The 22,902-nt window shown below is 35.8% G+C and overlaps 1 protein-coding gene across 4 annotated transcripts; it reads right to left on the bottom strand.

Annotated features, from left to right (window-relative positions):
* Positions 1 to 652: 652 nt before the first annotated feature.
* On the bottom strand, positions 653 to 21,676 carry LOC129272294 (uncharacterized). 4 transcript variants are annotated; one of them, XM_054909442.2, is made up of 12 exons: positions 20,985 to 21,605; positions 18,316 to 18,560; positions 17,601 to 17,627; positions 12,170 to 12,308; positions 11,172 to 11,484; positions 8,215 to 8,592; positions 6,676 to 7,105; positions 5,916 to 6,017; positions 4,585 to 4,732; positions 4,007 to 4,105; positions 3,389 to 3,529; positions 653 to 2,717 (listed from the first exon to the last, which is right to left on the bottom strand). In XM_054909442.2, exons 1-12 carry the CDS (start codon positions 21,099 to 21,101, stop codon positions 2,589 to 2,591), a joined length of 2,268 nt encoding a protein of 755 aa, XP_054765417.2. In that variant the 5' UTR covers positions 21,102 to 21,605; the 3' UTR covers positions 653 to 2,588. The 4 variants fall into 4 exon arrangements, with proteins under 4 accessions (XP_054765417.2, XP_054765418.2, XP_063963521.1 ...); XM_054909443.2 differs by having other exon boundaries at positions 11,172 to 11,481; positions 20,985 to 21,602; XM_064107451.1 differs by lacking the exon at positions 17,601 to 17,627 and having other exon boundaries at positions 11,172 to 11,481; positions 20,985 to 21,676.
* Between the last annotated feature and the right edge of the window lie 1,226 nt (positions 21,677 to 22,902).

Here is a 22,902-nt window from a genome sequence, read left to right as displayed (position 1 = left end):
AATGACCAGATGACGAGATCTTTGATCGCTTCTTGTCTACATCCTTTTGGAGAGATGATCAGATGACACGATCTCGTATCTTGTCATGTAAATTTTTTTTGGGGAGAGATGATCAGATGACAAGGTATTGGATCTTGTCATGTCTACATCCTGTGGTAAATATGATCAGATCACAAGATCTTGGATCCATCAGTCCATGATCATATCATAGCTCCTAAAGGATGTAGACATGACGAGATCCAAGATCCTGTCATTTCATCATCTCCCCAAAAGGATGTGCATGTAGGCATAATGAAATCCAAGATGATGTCATCTAATCATCTCTCAGACTGGATGTAGACATGACGATATCCGAGATCTTGTCATCTCACCATCTTTTTCCAAGGATTGTAAACATGACGAGATGATTATTTAAACATCTTGGTGGCAATTTTAAGCTTCCATACCATACCTCTGCATGTTTTTAATCACTACCATAGCGTCATTTTTTCGTCCCTGTTTAGAAAGGCTATTACAAAAAGAAAATATGTTTTGAGATAAGAAACCATTCTTACAAACTCCGAACAGACCGTTGTATTCTGTTCATTAAATTGTATGGAAGTATCATGAAGACTACAATAATTAGAGGAAAAAAAGACAATAACATCAGGAATACTGTTGAAAAAAATATTATTGTAAACCTTTTTAATAAGAAAATATTTTTTCATATCACATAATTTTCATCCTTACCATAAGCCCTGTCAACCATCAACGAGTAGAATTATTAATAAACTAATTAGTTGTTGGTTATCTGACCTAAAACATTCAAATTCACCATATTTTTTATATTTCATATAATCATTGTTCAAAGTACACGGAATCATTATCATTCAAGAATCTCACAAAATGTACGGTTAATCTGATAATGAGACAAGAAAATAATTACATATTAAACACTGCTTATATTAATATTATGTATATGTATCTAAAATATAATCTAGTCATGCTTTTACAGTAAAAAAAAAAATGATGCATAACTGCTTTGAAAATTCTTCATTTTGCTTGTCAGACTATTGACGCAAGCCTGTCATATAAAACTAATGGATAATAACTATACGCAAATGTAAATGATCATTTAATGATCAATTAAATTAAATTATAATGCCTCCAATTCAAGCTAGACTCTGCTACGAGTTAACATAGATACCCGTTTCACCTCGTTGGATGGATAGTGGCTTGCGATGGGATTTGAACTCCCAAATTCAGATCCACATTCTGGCATCCTATCCCCAGGACCACTCCATGGACTCGGGGTCCATGTATTATAAATATGGATACATACTTTGCATCGACTTAAATCTAATGCATCATGTCAATTTATGAAAAAGGGTTCTTCTTTCAATACTTGGTCATTCATTTCTTTGCTTTTGTCATTTATCACACATTATTCTCCCTTTATGTATTTTCAAGCGTATTTCATTAAGATTTATTTCACCAAATTTGTACACTTATACTTCATGAATTTATCTGATATCATTCAGCTTATACTATAAGTTGTTGTGAGAAAAAAACATCTTCCTTATTAAAATGCGATGGTTCCCAAGACTCCTTAAACTGTTTGTATTTGTCACGTAAAAAGCTGTCTTCTATTTCATCGGAAATTCATCCTGATATCCCCATTACGTCATTATGGGTTTGATAGCGGGAAAAAAATGCAATCTCAAGTTTGGATGGGGACAAGAGTCACGCAGATGAATCATAAATTATGTTTTGAATTAACCAATTCCTAACTGACTTCTTCTATAAAACATTATCCTGAACATTAATAAATAGAAATCTGAATAAATTCAATTGGCAATTGCAAATGCAGTATAAATCCATTTCTATGAATATGGAAACGCAGCATCGCTTTTCATCCTGTTTAATAACAGCCAGACGTGAATAGGTATTTTCGGAATATGTCAGGTTTTACTTTAAATACTATCATGACGTTTCTACATGGTTTTTTTTAACTGACAATTCAATCAAATGACAATATACACGAAGTAGAATAATAATAATAACAAAAGAAACTTGCAAATTTCACCAGGAAATTTGAAATCATCTGCGGTAAACGAAAACAATCGCGTCAAGAACCAACATTATAAAATAAATATAAAATGAATATACAGTGTAATCAAGTCATTGTACATTTCCTATTTCGAATTTGAACCTGCTCTTTTACTACGTTCTGTCATGGTTCTGTAGAATTTGTCGTCCTTTTCCTCAAAGGTTATCTAAGGCATTCCGAACTACATCACATATATTCGAGTAAATATTCTTCAATTATGCATCCACACATTATCATATTCTAATATAGGACCTATATTTCCTCTTCATTTAGGCCCATCATCCTTTCCAAGAAAAAAAGAGTATTGTTATCGGTTACATTATCAATAAAAATGACCCTTCTATTGCGATGGCAAAATTCAAAGTTGTAACTTTCAAGAACTGCTATCAAGACCATCAGTTTAGCCAAATAACTGAATATGTAGACGCCTAACCGGACACGCTGTTCAATGACTCGCCCGATGATCGGGTAACCGGATCGATCGCCACGTAACCGGAGCTCACACGTCGTACTGTGAAGGGTGCTTAGTTCGTTTCAGCCCTTCTCGTAACTCTGAGACGAGGTCACGTGGTTGTATGATCAAGACGAGGTTGTTCTCATTGGAAAGGTTCTCCAGCCTTTGTTTGACCTTGAGGAATGAAGCACATAGTAGAATATTACAGTCTGAACACTCTCCCATATCTTCAAGAGGTATACAACACCTGCGTGCGCTGTGTCGGATTGGTACAAGGAATAATTTAGGCATACATGTACTCGGGTAAGTTTAAAAAAGGACTTAGGAAATTAGGTATCTCTGCGATTATGGCAATTACCACAGAAACAGTGCTTAGTAGTCGATCATATTTTAATGTTTCTACGACAGTTTCCGTAATGGGAAAGTTATCATAACTGTCTTTCGTAAAAGTCTTTATCAAAACGGGCCCCTGATGTTTAATAGCTAGATGAGGCCGCACTCCTTTGGATCTATTTATCCCGGATTATGGTTTAGTAGTGACTGACTATCCGGGTCATTTTATTATTGGAAAAGCAGTATGGCCTAAACAAATAAGAGATTGACCATGATGACAAATAGATGATGCATTAGGGTAAACATACATCAGTCACATTTAGTCAAATTTGACAAGCTAATACCGAATCTAAAACTGACATTCCGAATGATATTACCAGTTTCTATTACAATGACTCGATTATGGATCACATTAATTTACTTGATCCATAATTTTTCATCTATGACTCTATAAGTATTATTGATACTTTGAAGAAAAAAAAAACCGAGTAGGGTAAGTATCTTTAACTTACCTCGTCTTGTGCGCACTTGACTAAAGGAATTCGTTGGTGTGCAAGTTCAGTGACGACCCATTCGCACTGTTTGCTGCTTAGCACAGCCGATGTCTTCGGCGCTATACCTCCCTCCAGGGCTGGGCCGCTCACACCTCTTATCTGAAATAGAGGAAAATAGAAAGATTATTTGTAAATAATTGCAATAAACGGATAGGACATGAATAACAGCCCAGTCCCAACACACACACACAAGGTCAAGACGGCGTTTTGCACAAGTCATAAAATATTATAACATTAAACCCGACCAGTAGAGAAATGATGTATCACCAACTTTCGTAGATAATTTTAAGTATACAATTCAATTACAATTATGATAGCTGGGACATAGAATCCGTTATTTTCCTCGAAAGATGTCCTTGGAAAATGAAATAGTAGCTAGACCTACGTCTAATCATTAACGAGACAAAAATGAAAACATAATTTATCATGTTTATAAACCATCGAACATAGGATAAAATGTTTCGTTCAGATTATCATATCCATATAGCATTTTAAATTAGGCGAACGATAGCATGTGTATTCGTTATTAAAGAATCAAACAAACCTATAAAACGTAGAAAGAAGCTCGAATCCTACCTCATTTTTGTGCGTTTCAAGACCCCAACTAGTCTGTTCGTCAGTCTTATTCAGTTCTTTTATGGAGGCATAGGGCAGACGTCTTATCACTAAAAGTATCTGTTCCGATATAGAAACAAATAATATTACTCTTACTATATGCTGCATAATGAAAGAGATAATTCAATGGAATATCAATTTCAGACGTCGGTTGCACACTAACCGGCTTTTCGGCACCAAATACATAACCAAATAAATATCGAACCCAAATCGGTGCTTAACTTTTACACTCCATCTATAAGGTAATGTGTATTAAGCTTCCTGGTTACCATGGTTACTGCTTGCCATTGTTTGTCGTCACATTACGGATAATATCAAACTGATGTTTCCAACCACGGGCACGTAATGGGGACGGGAGGGGGCTAAAGGTAAAAAAGGAAAATATTGTACCCTTTTGAACATTTCAAAAAGGCCAAACCTTTCGCTCGCTTGCTCGCTCGCGACTTTTTATGAATTTTGCCCACTGCATCATGCTATGCCGTCTCAAAATTTTGAGTGACTACGCCAATGTTCCTAAAATCTCCAAATCTATTACTTACTTCATTTTTGGCAGATGAGTTTATGAGCATGTTGATGAAATCTGGACCGGCGTCTTTGATGATACTGTCATTGGCTTGTAATATGACGTCACCAACGTGCAGCTTGCCGTGTAGTTTATCCGATACGTCTTTCTTCCAGCCAGCAATCCTGAAAGTATTCACGAAACATAGTTTTATTGAAAAAAAATTGTTTCTTTGTTAAAGGGGAATCCAACCCAAATAAAAACTTGTTTTTATAAGAAAAAGAAAAATCAGACAAGTTGATAGGTGAAAGTTTGAAAAATATTGGACAAACAACAAGAAAGTTATGAATTTTTAAAAGTTGTAAATATTGGTAATCACTATACCCATAGAGACTTCAAATTGGCCACATATGGGATGGCATAGTGATGTAAGGCAAGGACTACTCCATGTACTCCAATCCATATTATGGCTAAAATGTAATTTTTTCCAAAAGTTTTATTTCAAATTATATTTTCTTTCATGAGGACATAAACCAATATACTACCTGGGTTATATTTAGATTACTGCCCCATGGGAATGGGTACTTAAGAGAAAACCACAAATCACTGATAATAAAGTACATGGCCTATGGGAAAGTTGTCCTTGCCCCTTGTCATAATTTACCTACCCAGTTGCCAATTTGAAATCTACATAGTATTAGTGATCTAAATTTTAAAGCAGCTATAACTTTCTTATTGCTTGTCCGATTTCTTTCAAACTTTCACCACTCTGTTTAATTTATTTTTCTCCTTCCCAACACACAATTTAATGGCCAAGGCTGGATTCCCTTTTAATCTTAATAGGAAAATCGGTGAATCTTCACTTCATGACTTGGTGATAATATATCGACAAAACATGAAAGACCGGAGGGGGGGGGGGTGCGGATGAATAATAACCTCCTACAAAATAGAATACTATTTATACAAAAAATATTGAACAATAAAATATAATAATCCAATCGTCTAATGATTCTAACAAGCCATCAGTATGAATATCAAACTATCAGATTCCTGACCAAAGTAACATATAGAGTTGATTTTCATTTAAATGACAGAACGTTTCGTTAAATTATGTGAAAACTACTGGATGTGCCTTATTTTTGTGAAATGCTTAAAAAAATTCCAAGTCTGTTATTCAGGCTTTCTGAATGCAGGGCAACTTGTATTTTATGCAAATTATTTTTGTTACATTAAAAACACACTAGTCAGTGTGGTCTGACAATTTGATAGCGGAATCGACATGTTGCATTTACAAAGTGTAAAAAACGCCATTTTATGGTTCGTCTTTAAAATAATTTTAAAATCTTTACTTCAATCAATAGTACTTACATCACTTCCTCTTGAACTTTGACCAGAACTAATGCGTTTGTGATGTCGCTCTTAGCCACACTAATGTTACAAGATCGGCAAGATTGTTCATACACCATGTTCCTATGAAACAAAAAAAACACAGCAAGAATGAGAAACATATGGAGACACATGGAGAGGGACACACACAGAGGAAGAGAGTGAGTGGGTTTGGGGTATGTGTGTGTGTGTGTGTGTGTGTGTGTGTGCGAGAGAGAGAGGGTGGGGGAGAAGAAGGAGGTAACTATTTTTATAGATTAAAACATAAAATATATTTAAGGACATCAACTTCAGACCCTTTGGCGACCTGCTTCGACTAAAACACAAACGGAGATATTATGCTATACTGACAAGACATACCAACCGAATTATAACTACGAATGTGTTCATGCCGTCGTCTTGAGGCCCTTCTCCTTCCGGGTCAAATGTCAAACATCGATCGGTAGTCAAAAGGACCACCCGAATACGATACCATAATCTCCAAATACAATATTTGGAGAAGCAGGGTTGAAGTATAGACCCGCTTTAGTAGCTAGATTTATGGTTTTATATATGGTTTGGCTGTTACCTCTACTTTCCTCATTCGTGCCTCCACGCTTTGCTTCCATGTTTGTCAGTTTTTAGCCCATCCCTTGGCCCCATTCAAACTCTTCCATCCATTGGTGTTTCTCCCCTTCTCTACAGTTCTCCGCAATTTTTTTTTCGGTCTACCCAGCATCCGAAAAGACAACAACAAACTTACCCAACATTTTTCCAATCTGTCTCTTTATTAGGCTGTGGGAGAGGTCGTCTTCTCATCGAGACACCATCAGTATAAAGTCTCTTTCTCTCTTCATCAGGAAGAGATTCACCCGATGATCGTTTGTCCTCATCATTGACCTCCTCGACACCCCCTTCGTTTCCCTCCTGACCTTCGACACTCCCTTCATTCTGATTTTTATCCCGTCGATATTTCGAAAGTCGATCGTACGGAGGTTCGCTCTCAGGATCTTGGTTGGATGATGTCAATGCTTCTTCCTCCACGTCATCTTCCTCCTCATCGTCGTCATTATGAAGGGAACTATCCCGCATTGGTCGAGCTCGCTTCAATTTCTTATCTTGCAAACTAGCACGAGAAGGAGAAGGCCTACCCACACCTATAGGCGGTTTGCCCCGCAGTTGCTTCTCAATGTCTGGCAAGATAAAGAGAACAAAGTTGCGTCAGTGACGAGTCTAAATCATTGTCCTAGGAGTAAGTCATCATTTTTTTCAGTTTTGAATTATATTCATTTTACATCGGCTCTCCTGGAAAGTCTGACAAATAGGGTCTTAACTTATTTTCAAGCGCTGTCCATCATCAAAGATGGACTCGGATTCTTTGACAAAACTTAGAAGCCGATCTGTAATTGTTATCCATTATTCGCATGATTCTTCTCGTCTCATGTCTTAATAAGATATTGTCGGCAGATTTCATTTAAAAAGTATATTATTTGCTGACGCTGATGGCCCCACAAATTTTGACAAAACTTTCGAAAAACAAATATTGACCATTTTCACACTGTGTGTGCAAAGTCTGGTGAGCATTGGACAGAAACTGAGAAAGTAGTTCACACAACAAAATGTTGACCTGGTTTATCACCATAACATGTCGTTTCCATGACATTACAGTGCCCAACACGTTTGCAACATATGGCTCCAAACCCTTTAAATCTCCTTTAGTGGAATATATATACAGTTTAGATTATAAACAGAAATAGCAAAAGACTGGAAAAATATTATATGATCTTAGTAATGAAATGGTTCAATTTTGATTTTCGGCAATATGCCGTCATGAATCTTCAATGATATATTGTACTCACTTTATGTAAAATCAAATTATTTCATCTGTTCTATAGAACATATTTGAATATGTATCACTTTTAGCAATGATTATCTCAAAAAGTAAACGTGATAAATTGGTGCTCAAACATATTAATTTCAAACCCTTGGGAAATAATAAACGAATAGGCATGATTTGAAAATAGAATACGAAAAAATAATAATGCTAAACTTTTGAGTATCATAACTCTATTATTTAGTATCCAATTTTGAAAAAAACATAATACTTTTCTTGATTTTGAGTATACCCCTGAAAAAAAAAACACACACACACAATTTTCACTCTGGGGTATCCCTTAACATGCCATATGCGCACAAACTCCATATAAGAACATGCTAAGATGTAAAAGTGTTATAGCGGGTAATATTAATGAAAGCTCGAAATAAAACTGTTTAACATAAAGCCTGGACATAAAGAAATTACCTTTTGCTCGGTCTAACGTCTTCCATTTAGCGATAGAACCACTTGATTTCGGTGGGAGATGCGGGAAATTTCCCAACTCAATGGCAACCACTTCCGGTTCACTCGGTATCCTTTCCGTTTTGACGACGAACTTTTGATAGTCCGGATCCTTAGCCGGATCTTTCCCCTCAGTGTCGGGTCGGCTCGGCCACGTGGATAATCTCATTGTGACGATGTTCTTTCGGATTTCTTCGACGGTTTTCAAAGTTCGCGGTTTGGGTTCCGGTTTTGGCCTATCTTGTTCTTCCTTGATCGGTTCGAAGATTTGCCTGGATTTTAGGACGGATGACTTTGGGATATCGCTTGGTGTGCTTTTGATAAACTGCTCTTCATAGCGATCTAGTAATTGTCAATAAGATAATAGATAATAAAAAATAAAATATTGAATGCAGTTTGAAAACATGTATTGTTCATCCATTATTTCAATGATTTGTTGGCTTTAAATTCAAATTCAATTGAATGCTATCAACATCAATGGGACGATTCTTACTTCTTTTCTTTAACGGAAATAATTACTATTACTTCATAACAAAGAGGAAACCATAATTGTCTATATCACAATACGCTCCAGCTTGTCTTTCATGACATTATTGTGAAAGCCTTACTTAATCGTATGGAGAACATAATAAAATACTTGCTCATTAACATCCCTTTGTACTGTTATTCAAAGAACGAAACTTCCCCTAAAACGGCAGTGATGGAATTTCATTGAAATCATATGAGGCGAATACTACAAGTATGAGTAAGGGTAATCGGCTTTTATGTAGGCTACAGATGATGAGGTAAGGCAAAGGTACTCAGTAATATGAAAATAAACTGGTGAATATTATCTTTAAAAAAACACACAGTATACTTTGTTATTTCAAGACATTTAAAGGGGAATGAAACCTTTGAAACAAGAAGGCTTGTGTCGAAACAGAAAAATCAAAGAATAAGAACAAAGAAAGTTTGAGAAAAATCGGACAAATAATTAGAAAGTTATGAGCATTTGAATATGGCAATCACTAATGCTATGGAAATCCTCCAATTGGCAATGCGACAAGGATGTATGATGTCACATGTGAACAATTTTCCCTTTGATGGACTATAAAATACCCTCAAAATGTCTCTTTTTGCTTTTTCTTATGATACAAACTCTTTATCCATGATGTTTTCTTTAAAATTCTGTATTACATGCCCTCTCATAGAAAGAACACATGATCTACTGATAGATGTGATAAAAAGAGGCAATTTAAGTGAAATATATACTAAAGTAATGGGGAGAGTTGTTCACAAGTGACATCACAAATCTTTGTCGCATTGCCAATTTGAGGATCTCCATAGCATTAGTGATCGCAATATTCAAATGCTCATAACTTTCTCATTATTTGTCCGATTTTTCTCAAACTTTCGTTGATCTGTTTCTTTGATTCTTCTGTTTTCACACAGGCTATCTTGTTCCAAAGGTTTCATTCTCCTTAATAATGCACAATCAAATTTTCAATGAAAAAAAAAATAAAGCTAAGTTCATGTTGTTGCAGCAATCAATGATTTTCATGATTTTCAAAGTCTTTAAAATAAAGTTAAATTTTCAACATCAATAGATCGAAATCAGGTCTACGATTGACTCGATCAACCTCAAGTATATGGAAATCCATCGATGTCATATTTTCTTCTTTTGGAAATTTGCACAATGTCCTTTGTAAACAAAAAGAAGCACACTAAATTTTCAAGAAAACGATAGACGTATGAATTTTATGGAATCTATGTTGAAAATGATCCAATCGGAAACCACCAACACCGCGAACACAGATAAGGGTAGAGTATTTCTATTGCTTGGAAAAGGTCCCGAAAACCGGCTGGAAAGCCATTGCTTACTTTTATTTCATTTTCAACAAAATACAAACCAAGTAATACCAATAGCAGGGGCTGCTGGGAGAACAGTTTTCAGAACTGAAGTGGCCTCCCTGAGTAAATATACCTATATTATTGTTATCACTAGTACAAGTACATACAATCGCAACATGACAATGTCATACACAATATACCAAGGTTACTAAATCAATTGAAAATAGACATGCTATAATAAAAGAAAATACACAACATTATATGATTCATAATTTACGAAAAACGGGAGGATCCCACGAGAAAGCGAAGCTTGTATATTGTGGGCTCCTCAAAGTAAGAAAGATTGGAACAAAATTTTGATATAAACAGGTAAGAATTAAAGAAAATAATGTCAACAGGAGACATCATAAAAAAATAAATCATAATATAACACAATTATTATAATTACGGAACAAACTCAGGAATGTGATCAAGACTGGAAAGAAAGAGGATGAATGAGAGAGAGTAGAGAGAGAGAGAGAGAGAGAGGGGGGGGGGGGAGAGGGGGAGAGGAAGGGGGTCTAAGGAATGAACGAGAGTACTGCATATTGATAAAAAGAGAAGATTGTATACAAAATATCAGAAAAAAAGTAGCACGCAAAATTAGAAGGAAAATTATCAAAAGTTAAATATGTGATGATGTATGTCTTTTCCTTTAGAAACGACTTTCTAAATCTTTCAACAATTACATAATCTCTACCTGTTTTGTTATTTCTACAAAGAGTTTATTAGACTCTGTTTGAATCAATCTTTAGATGCACAACGGGGCCCTGTATTACAAATAGGTGTGATTGATCTGATCAACCACAACTATGAAAGGCCAGCAACGCCAATATCTAAAATGCATGTTTTTTTTTTACTAGATTATGATGGATATCATACTTTCATCGTTGTCTTGACGATTCAGCGTGCGTCCAATTTTTGCATACAGAGGACAAATTCCAGTCAGAAAAATTATGACAATGACGGATTTCCATATAGGTGAGATTGATTGCATCAATCACAAATCTTTGTAAGACAGATCACAGGTGCTATATTAGCATCAATCTTACCATGATTCAAGACCATTCGTGACCGTCGACATGGCCCATCTTCAGCGGCGATATCGCCGCTTCCCCCCGCTCCACCGTTGGTGCCACCATCGGCGACATCATCTCCCCCGTCAGTACCACCTCCATCATTATCATCCTCGAATTCTTCTTCCGGGATGTCCATCTCGATGGCTTCCGGTAAGATGTTGACTGGCGCATCATCCTCGGTGCTCCTGCCCTCTTCTTCCTTGTCGCCCTGGTCGGTTGACAAGGCCGAGCCTCGGGGAGTGCTCGGCGATGTGATCTCGATGCCGCTATCTTGATCAGGGCGCTTCTAGGGAACATGATATGATAATTGAGATGGTAAAAAATGGAGGTGGCAGCAGATTATAAAAGTTGAAAAAGTGTACTGTAAGCGATGGGAATGCGCCTTAGGCTAATGCTGGTAGAACTGAGTGATAGTAGTAGTAGTAGACCTAGTAGTAGTAGTAGTAGTAGTAGTAGTAGTAGTAGTAGTAGTAGTAGTAGTAGTAGTAGTATTAATGGCAGTAGTAGTAGTAGTAGTAGTAGTATAGTAATGGCAGCAGTAGTATTAGTAGTAGTCGTTGTAGTAGTAGTAGTAGTAGTAGTAGTAGTAGTAGTCGTTGTAGTAGTAGTAGTAGTAGTAGTAGTAGTAGTAGTACAATATAAAAAATGAGGTGCTGGTTTTCTAGTTTAAATTTGAACTAGAAAATCAGCACTCGTAGTGCAGTCACTATACAAGCACTGTAAATGTTAATTAGCACTTCATTTTTTACAGTGTACTAGTAATGGTAGTAGTAGTAGTAATCATGGTAATAATAGAAGTAGTAGTACCAGAAGTCTATATAGTGCAACAACATTATCATACAGTCGTAAAATAAAATTATCTCTACATTTATTCAATACAATATATTTTATATTCAATCACAAAAAATGATATAAAGTGATCGAACACGCCATTCTAAATCGTTTTTACATCACTGTTTAAGTACATTTACCGGTTTATTTGACCTGCTCGTAACCTGTGTATCATCATCACCATCGGTGCTTGCCCTTTCCTCTCGGGTTATTGTAGGACGTCGAGCTATAGCATTAGCTACCTTCTGAAAGCCTTTCACCCATTCCATCATTTCAACACTGTGAAAAATATAATAAATTATTAAATGAAGAATAAAATCATATTAAAAATCATATTAAGAATTTAAAAAAAATCTACTAATAGGGAATTCACTCTGATGCCAAGATTGTTTTAATGAAAAACTGAAAATGAAAGCGCATCGTAGCAGGTTAGGCGAAAATCAATATACATGTAAATGACAAAGTAGTAATTTTTATTGAAGTATTTAATTTCATGACGTTGATAATCGGCGCCTCAAAAATGCTTTTCATGATATTATTATTATTATTATTATTATGAAGTCACTTGCGAGTAGCTTCCCTTGACTAATCATGTATTCTACTTATCATCACTCTAAATGATTCTTGATGAATAAATATACATTTGTGTTTTAGTTGGTTTTCTTCATAATATGAAGTGTAAATGAAATACTGTTTCTGATAAATGCATGTTATTATAGTATTATGTGAAATTTGCAAGTCTACATTTTCTACTCTACGAATGTAAATTATGGTTTGGTTTCATTTTAGTAATGTAGATATAGCTCAGATTGAAATAAGGAATCGTTTTACATTGACAAGTTGCAACACATTAACGCTGAATACTTCATATGATAAGAACTAATTTTACTTTCACGCTATCAAATAATGGTTACGAGTAAAACAATATCCATTCGGTTGGGAACACCAGCTTTATAGACCTTGGTTATTTGGTTTCGCACACAACTAACACTGAATGAATTGTGTGAGGCATAATCGCAACTATATTTTTTTATGATTAACTCGATTGCATATATGAAGTTCAGATCACGAGGTCTGATTGTATTGCAATTTTCAGACATAATTTATGAATGGTATTATGGTTGATGCACAATGCTGTTTTACCCAATGATGTTCGATATACATAATTTTTTATGAATCATAGGACAACATGTAAATGAGGTACGGATTTCACTATAAATGTAATGATAATGACACATAGGTGAAATAATAAACTTCTTGATACGATATCTTTATAATACTAGTCATGGTCATGTCTAACATCTTGCAGGGTTGGTGCTCGAGGGGGGGGGGGGGGTTCTCAGTTTAGTGCTAAGTATTGAAGGAGAGAGAGAGCAGAAAAAATGAATGAAAATAAAGCTATAAGAGTATCTAAAGGGGGGGATCCATCTCAAAACCTCACCACCAAAACATAATGCGGAAACAATATTTTTACACGACAAACTTCTCAATTCAAGCAAATGAAATAATTTCTATTTTTGTACCACAGTGGTCGTGCGTTGTTGCTGTGAACTTCCTAGAGGAAAAATCAGCTTCTATAGTTTATTTAAATTTGTTATTACACTATCACTAAAATGTTACAAAATGGCACTATACTATAACGATTACAACTAAGTATGTGATGAATGACGTATGCCAACTGATTATGCCTATTTGTGTAAGAAGATACTACGACTGATCTGTAAAAATGAGGCCGACTGTCCGGTGGTCGGGGTGGGGGGGGGGGGGCTTCACAAGAAGTTTTATAATCGCTCTAGGCGATTGCAAGGGTCGCTTCTAGTATAGTAACACGAAAAAATCGTGTGGAAACCGCTCTAGGGAGAAAAAAAAGATGCGCCCGGATTTGTTTAATTAACTAGAAATGGTAAATTATATACGTTATTTCGGACATGATAAGCTCTAATGGGCATTTTCACCACAGATGGACACAGAGGCAAAAAAATCAAGTTGATATTCATGTCAAATGCTTTATGTTTTTTAATAAAACAAGACCTGAAATTTCTGAGACAAATTTTTTTTCCGACTCTGGCAGCAATATTTTTTTTCAAAATGGCTGCCAAAGTATGGATACAAATTAGTGTTGAAAATAGTATATTGATACATATTTTGTTTTGACAGATTTTTAAAGAACAGGTTTGATCATGATGTTTTCGCCTGTGATTTAGCTTGCTATTATAACACTTTTTAAAATCCCACAGAAAGAAACACCAGTAATTCATTCATCTGATAAAAAAACATTGATGAAGTATGTGATATGGTATGTAATGTCAGTTACCGAAAACATTAACTTTTTTTTCTCATTTCCTGGAAAAGAGGATATATTATATGAAACTTGGTAGATTTCCTCTCTAGGAAACACCCCTCCCTTATACACCAAAATTAAAGATTACCAATTAACAATGAAGCCATAGGGTACCATTAAATATATGTAATGTCAGTTACCAAGTGGAAAATGTAATGTCAGTTACCGAGATGTAATGTCAGTTACCATGATAAAACGTTGGTTACCAATATTGAAATGCAAATATGTGGTCAATTTTATGGTGAAGAAATATTGTATACCGGTACTTGTTATTTAACCCTAAGAAGACTGGGGGGAGGGGCTGATTCAGCCCCCCCCCCCTCGACATTTTTCGCGATAAATCCACTGCTCGAATGTTTTTGACGGTGTCGCTCGCTGACTTTTACCTTCAAGTCTCGAGCAACTTTTGAGACCAAAATTGTGACCCCCGGGTACACGGTTCCGAAATTACGCAACATTTTTTAAGTGCATGCAGACCCAAAATTACAAATCCAATGCAAATAGTGTTTTCAGCCAAAATTCATAAAATGTATCATTATTTTTCCTTTTACTGCTAAAATCAATTAATTTTATCTTGTATAGGGCCAAAATAAAGTCCCTGACAATTTCCATTGAAAAAACAATAAAAAACTAAAAGTAAAAAAACAAAGAAATACATAAGAAATTTAGAAAACAATAGAATACATAAGAAAATAAATGTGATTTTGAAATTTTTGAAAAATAAATTTGATTAGATGCCTATCTAGAGTATGTGAAACAAAAATTAGCATTTTAGGGTCATTATTTTATTAATTAGATCAAACTTATGATTTTACGCATAAATTAGCATAATTAATCAGCAATGAGATTTTTTGCAGAATTTGATTTTATAGTTTTGTAGATAATGCCATGGGTAATGCACGTGCCAATTTTCGTTGCGATCGCGCGATCGACGGCCGAGATCATAAAGGGGGGCTGAATCAGTTTTGTACATGCACTTACCAAGTTACCTAATTGTTTGTATCAGACAATTTTTTTGTTTGGTTTTCGGGGAGGGGGGATAGGGGGTACTTTTCCCAACCTATTGCCTAAATCTGCAACATTTTTTAAGCTTAACATTGTGATGAAGGGGATTTCCAGGGTCCCTTTTTTAGTTTCTAGGATTCTTTTGAGCATTGCCTCGCTAAAAGTAAATTCCTGGATTTTATAACTGTTAGTAGTGTGGATGTGTGATACAATTTTGTTTTTGGTTTACAAGTATAGATGAAAAGTGAAATTTGACAGTTCTGATCAATGTTGCATGGATCTACTAAAACGGTGGTGTTTTTTTTCTAATTTACAAATAGTTCATTTTCAGTTTAGAAGCAGGAGTTTATTTTTTGTTGATATCAATAAAATCAAATCAATAAAACTACATGGCTGCATGAGATTCGGGGGAGGGGTACATGTAGATTGGGGGAGGAGACCCTTATTCATTTTGCCTTATTTGAGGGGAGGGGGAGGTTGGAGAAGGAAAAGGTTTAAAAAGTCAATATAAAACTGATGAATATATTATGGGTGTATAGTCAGAAAAATCCATGTGTACAGTCAATGCAATACTAAATTACTATAGGAAAACAGGTAGCTGCTATGATCCCACCCCCCCCCCCCCCGAGTAAGTAAAACGTACATTTCTTATCTTTTGATAATAAAAAATGTGAAGTATTATGAAATTTTTATGATTTTAAAAAGCCTTACATATAAGTACCAAAAAAATTATGCCTTTGAAAATCATGTAGCACTGGTAAATGTTAATGTGTATTGTCAGTTACCGACAAGTAATGATAAAAATGTTCAAATCAAAGAAAGGAATTAAGAAAAATAAAAAGTTTTTTCATTGAAATGTTCCTAAAAACTCGGGTATACTTCCACATCAAGCTCACTTTTATGTGAAGCCCTGCACAGAAGATACAATGCAATTATTCCACACATTTGACTTCCATGTGTTATCTCTATGGCAAATTAAGTGTAATGTCAGTTACCAGCATGGTTGTGGAAAAATTATCATAGTCCCCAAAAGACAAAAACGAATTGTTTAATATTTTGACACATCTTAACCTAGTAACGGAGGTATATTTACATATTCAAATTAGTTCTCTATCTACTCAGGGACATGAGATATTTTAATTTTAATGAACACCCTGAAATTGCATGTCCTTTTGCGTAATGTCAGTTACTGACACATTTTTGCTTGCTGATGCGTAAAAAAATGTGGTTACATAGAAAAACTTAGTATCAGAGTATACAGCAAGGTTCACTTTATTCACTCTATCAAAAGCAAGCTCCCATCATTTGTTGTTTTAGAGATACACACAATGGAAGGTGTGAAAACATTGTGGCGTGTAATGTCAGTTACCGTGAAAATGCCCTAATGTTGATTCTCGATATTCTGGGCATCTCCAGTGGCGACAACTTACACGGACAACTTCTATAGATATTATCTTCTTTATTGATATCGAATAATGACTGTTATCGCCTGATCTATTTTTTGGCAAAGCCCCGGACAAGATAAAACAAAATACTAAATTATACACAGATGAATCTTTACAAAATCATAACAAATAAAGTGGATTATGACAAGTATCCCAAACAAAACCGATACTAAGAGATTAGGACAACTTTAGTGAGATTCGGATAAAAATTGTTATAAAAATAAGTAATATCAAATTTATTAATACAATAGACATCCATTTGGAAGTTAGAAACAATGGAAATGAGTGCATTTATAAAAAAATATTATGGCAGATTGATTAGGGAAACCTGGACATACATCTTAACTCCCCGAACAAGAGTGGTTTAAGTAGAAGAAACAATCAGTTGTCTCATGATGGATCAAACGTTTTTTTGTGAGACAACTGATTATTTATTCTACTCAATCCATCACCGAGATGAACCTCTTCCACATCAAGAGTGGTTTACTCTAAAAGTCATAAGATATTAGACTGTTAATTGCGCACGTGTTCAAATACGCCAATTTGAAATAAATGTAATGTTTTCTTCCAGTCAGTCAAAGACCTATGTGATGTCATCGATGGATTAAAAATGTATAATGTGTGAATAACTACAGAATGTCAAAATGAAAGCTTTGTGTTTACAAAAAACATGAAGGAAAATAGAATGTGCAGTATCAAAATGGCTGAACTACAAATTGAAAAGCGAGGACAGACTAATATTCTCTCTCTACACACAGACTATTTGACAAATAAACTTACGGATTGGATCGGGAAAACGTATATGGCCTACACAAATACAAAAATAAAACAAAATACGTATTACTGACAGATTATTGAATAAATATCAAAATTGATATTTCAGCAAAAAAAAAGATTCGCGAAGAACCCAATGCACAAAGAATTTAGCTTTAAAAAAGAATTATACGAAAAGCCAAAATTTCTGTGGGGATGAAATCAGAATTTTCGTTTAATTTTTGGAGACGTTTTTGATGACGATACATTTTTAAACTGGCTCTAAAGGTCTCCAATCAAATAAAATGAAAAAACTTGATAAAGAACTACCTCCAACAATGACCAAATATCAATATAAAAAACCCCCCAGAAATTACCGAGCGAAACTATTTATTTTCTCCCTTCGAAGTTAGCAAATACATGGTTTTGCTAACTTTGTTGTTATCCTTGGCAGAGGAAAATTACCAATTAACCAAATATCATTATAAGAGAACAATAGCTATACATATTGCAAACCACAATTACATATCTTATTAAGAAGTATAAGTACGTATGATTATTTATTTGGCTATAAAATGGAAACTCGTCTTGTTTAAATCCATGAAATTGTGCGAAAACATAATAAAAAAACAATTACAACACAATCTAAACTATTAAAAGCAGTGACAAAATTTACCCATTTACTGCACCTGGGTGGAGAGTGACAATGAAGATACAAATTATTGTATCATACTTTACTTACCCGTTAGACGGTTTGAAGTATCGAGGCATACCTCCGTGGACAATGATGAAAATATTTTGGGGTTTTCTCGACCGTCCCATCATCATCTCCAAGGAATGGATCTTGATATTAGCTGTAAAATGCAGCTCAGTGAACTTTGAACTCTTCTTCTCTTTCTTCATGAAGCTTTTCTCGTCTTTGTACAGACTGAGGCAGAACTGGAGCGGACCAGTGTTTTGTAGAACTGCGTAACGCTTTCCATTTTTCTGAAAAGAAAAACATAAAAAAGAAAACATTAATACACGTTGATATACACATTAATAAGTATGGATGGAATCACTACTCCTACTACTACTACTACTACTACTACTACTACTACTACTACTACTTCTACTACCAGAGGCGTCGATGCAGGGGGGGGGGCGTTGGGGGCTATAGCCCCACCAATAAAAATATTGGGGGGCAAACATATCGTTTTGCCCCCCCCCCCCATAATTCCGCATGTGCAAAGATAAAATAAGATTGTAATGTTACACGGAAATCAGCAAGCGAAATTGAGATACCAACTCGTTCTTTATTTAAAATCGTGATCAAAACGCCCGCTTTTCAGATTGGAATATAACAAAATTTAGCTCACGCTTCGCGCTCGCATCATTTCTGTAGGAAAAACCCATACTTTTCATGATTAAATAATCCTCAAAAGAACTCCCGCTTTGTTTTGCAATAATCTTTTGTTGGATATATATCTTGTTCTTTATCAAAAACGTCCATTAAACTGTCAATTTTTTTTTCAGATCGAATTATCAAAAATTTCAGCTCGCGCTTCGCACTCGCATCCATTGTTCTTTTAGATACCCATCTTAATCATTGGTAACAAAAATGCATAGAATATCAAGCTTTCAGGTCAGAATATAAATAATTTCAGCTCGCTCTCGGCACTCGCATGATCTGTGTAGTGAGATACATGTATCTATCCTCCTCATGAGTTAGTACAAACATTCCTAAACAAGTACCATTTTCCTGTTTCAATGTCAGTTTACAAAAAAAATTGTTGGTGAGATATGTGTCTCTTTCTCATGAGTCACATGTTTAGGGGTGTGTGTGTGGGTGAGTTTGTTCGCTTTGTTTGATCGAGCGCATTTGGAACGTTCATTCATGATTTTGCCCCCCCCCCCCCAATCTGAAAAATTGATCGACGCCCCTGATTACTACTACTACTATTATTACCACTACTTTTACAGCTATTTGCAGTACTATTACTGCAACTGCTTATACAACTACTAGTACTTTTTTACGACTAGAATGAAATCACCCCTCCTCCTCTTCCTCCTCCTCCTCCTACCACTACCACTACTACTACTACTACTACTACTACTACTGCCACCACCACTACTACTACTACTACTACTACTACTACTACTACTACTACTACTACTACTACTACTGCTGCTGCTACTACTGCTATTACTGCTACTACTACTGCTACTACTACTACTGCTACTACTACTACTACTACTACTACTATTACCACTACTTTTACCACTACTTTTACTGCTACTTTTACAGCTACTTGTAGTACTATTACTACAACTACTAGTACTATTTTTACGACTAGAATGAAATCACCGCTACTCCTCCTCCTCCTCCTCCTCCTCCTACTACTACTACTACTACTACTACTACTACTACTACTACTACTACTACTACTACTACTAATACCACTACTACTACTACTACTACTACTACTACTACTACTACTACCACTACTACTACTACTACTACTACTACTACTGCTGCTGCTGCTACTACCACCACTACTACTACTACTACTACTACTACTACTACTACTACTACTACTACTACTACTACCACTACCACTACTATTACTACTACTATTATTACTACTACTGCTACTACCACTACCACTACCACTACTACTACTACTACTACTACTACTACTACTACTACTACTACTACTACTACTACTGCTACTACTGCTACTACTGCTACTACTGCTACAACTACTACTACTACTATTACCACTACTTGTACTGCTTCTTTTACTGCTACTTGAAGTACTATTACTACAACTACTAGTCCTATTCTTACGACTTGAATGAAATCACCGCTACTCCTCCTCCTTCTCCTCCTCATACTACTACCACTACTACTAACAACTACTACTACTTCTACAACTTCTACTACTACTACTACTACTACTACTACTACTACTACTACTACTACTACTACTTCTGCGTCTACTTCTACTACTATACAACCACCATTACCTCTACTACTACTATTTCTACTAATACTACGTTTACTTATGTTACTACAGCTATTACTATTAATTATGCTACTATTACTGCTACTACCACAATTTCTTCTACAGCAACAGCAACAAGAGGTACTACTACTATATACTACAACTGCGGCAACAAGATCGATTATTAGTACTAATAATACCCAAATTATGACAATATAATAACGACGATTATGTATAATACTAGTAACTATTACTACCAAATTTAATTGAGCATTTTTAAATCGGTAAACTTTGAAAACTTTGTCAAAACACACTGGTATCAGCACCATAACTGAGTAATCAAATTATTATTATTTTATTTTTACAAATCTGTTTATCAAATCTAATGAATAATAAAAATGGGCTGCGAAACATGCATACTTACTGGAAAAACTAGGGTCAATCCTCCCTCAACCGTCTGGTTTTCACCTTGGATTAGGTATCCCCTGTGGAGTATTATTCCACCTTGCCCTTCGTTTTCAGGATTCTCAGTTTCGCCCATGATCAAGGCAAATATATGAAATAATTAACACGGGAGGAATGGACTAAAAACGCAGTACGAATCTTTTGACAGTCGGGCAGACCTGCGTTCATTTTATCACAGGAATACATGCAGTAGAAACGCTCAACTCGATACTTGGTCACGTCATAGTCGTGAAGGGATTGCAGAATTTTGTAGATCGTTGTTCCTCATTTTAGCATGAATGCTTGACAGATTCCAGTGGTTGCGATTGAGAGTATAAAGAATGGTATCATGAAATACAGAGGTAGTCGAATTGTTGAATCAGCCCATGCGATATGTTAAATAAACCTGGGGCTTTTCGCGTGTGCACTGAGGGGTGAGCAAAGGTTACCCTCAATTTTCCCCTGTTTTGTTCCTTTTCGGGTGTTTTGACGCAAATTAGTAAAAAAAAAATCCCTTTGGGAATGATGCATCCAAATACGATTCTTATACCACTGGCTTATCGACCACTGCTTTTTTTTTTTTCATACAACGAATTGCTATGAAATGAATCATCATTTTGTCGAGTGTTTTTGAAAACGTTTGGTCAATGACAAAGCAACTGGACATATGTCATGAACACAGTATTATACGTTTATCAGTTTAGTCTTGGGACCTACTCTTCATCCTCACCACTCGAGGGGCATGATTCATTCTTCAAGGTGGGCCTTTATATGAACCCTTTTACTCTGTTTGCAAAGTTCCGCTGATAGATGGCTAATGCTTATGTTGCAATCCCTTCGCAGTGCCCAGTTTTGTGGGAGACACTTCTGCATTCCCGTCAAACTTTGATGAGATTCTGTCATTAATATTGACTAATATAAAGCACCGTAACAGACATCTGTACCGCGTCTTCCATGGCCCTGGGAAGCGGGGGTGCTGGGGGTGAAGCACCCCAAAAATTCCTTGGGGTGGTGCGTGCATTGTTCTCCATAGGGAGCACCCCAAGGTATTCTTGAAGATTATGAAAAAAATGAAAATGTAACAAAAATGCCCTTAATTTTTGTCGTGAACTCTACTTTCTTTTCTTTTCAAATTTACATCAACACCCAAATCGTTCCCATGGACCCGGCGGCCATTTCATAAAGCTGTTCGTAAGTTAAGGGTGACTTTAAGAACGACCGGTGATCCTTTCTTGTGGTAAATGATATATTCATTGGTGAGGGTTAAGCGCGTAAGAAAGGATCACCAGTCGTTCTTAAAGTCGCTCTTAACTTACATACAGCTTTATGAAACGGCCCCTTGCGTCTTCCCTACTTGAAAGAACACAGTGTGACACAGTGTATTCACAGTGTGTTCACAGTGTATTGACACAGTGGATTACCAGCATCATGAGGATATAATTTCCACTATTAAAATGTTCCAAGCTTTAACGCGTGAAGATGATTTCACTATGTGTATACCTCCACAGTGTGTACCCACAATGGGCAATGTGGAAATTCATTCACACTGTTAAAAGGCTAAACTTAAACAGTCGGAGGGTGAATTCACACGGTGGACTCGTCGATGGTGTGAGTGGTCACAGTGTGTTCACAAAGTGGACTGTGTGGAATGAGATTCAAAATGTTAAATGCTCAAACTTTACAGTGTGAGCGTGCTTTCACACTATGAACTGTGGACACGTTGATGGTATGGAAGTCCACCAGGTGGTAATATAGTGCACTGCAAGAAAATGTAATTTACACTGTGAAAATGCTCAGACCTTACAGCGTGGGAGTGATTTCACACCTTTAAAATGTTCAAATTGAATAACAGGAGTGTGATTTCACACTGTGGACTTACACGTAGAGTGCGAGTATCC

Source organism: Lytechinus pictus, chromosome 12 (assembly GCF_037042905.1).
Source record: "Lytechinus pictus isolate F3 Inbred chromosome 12, Lp3.0, whole genome shotgun sequence".
NCBI classification, from domain to species: Eukaryota; Metazoa; Echinodermata; class Echinoidea; order Temnopleuroida; family Toxopneustidae; genus Lytechinus; species Lytechinus pictus.
The sequence above is the reverse complement of the archived record's forward strand: the minus strand, read 5'-3'. Positions and strand labels throughout refer to the sequence as shown.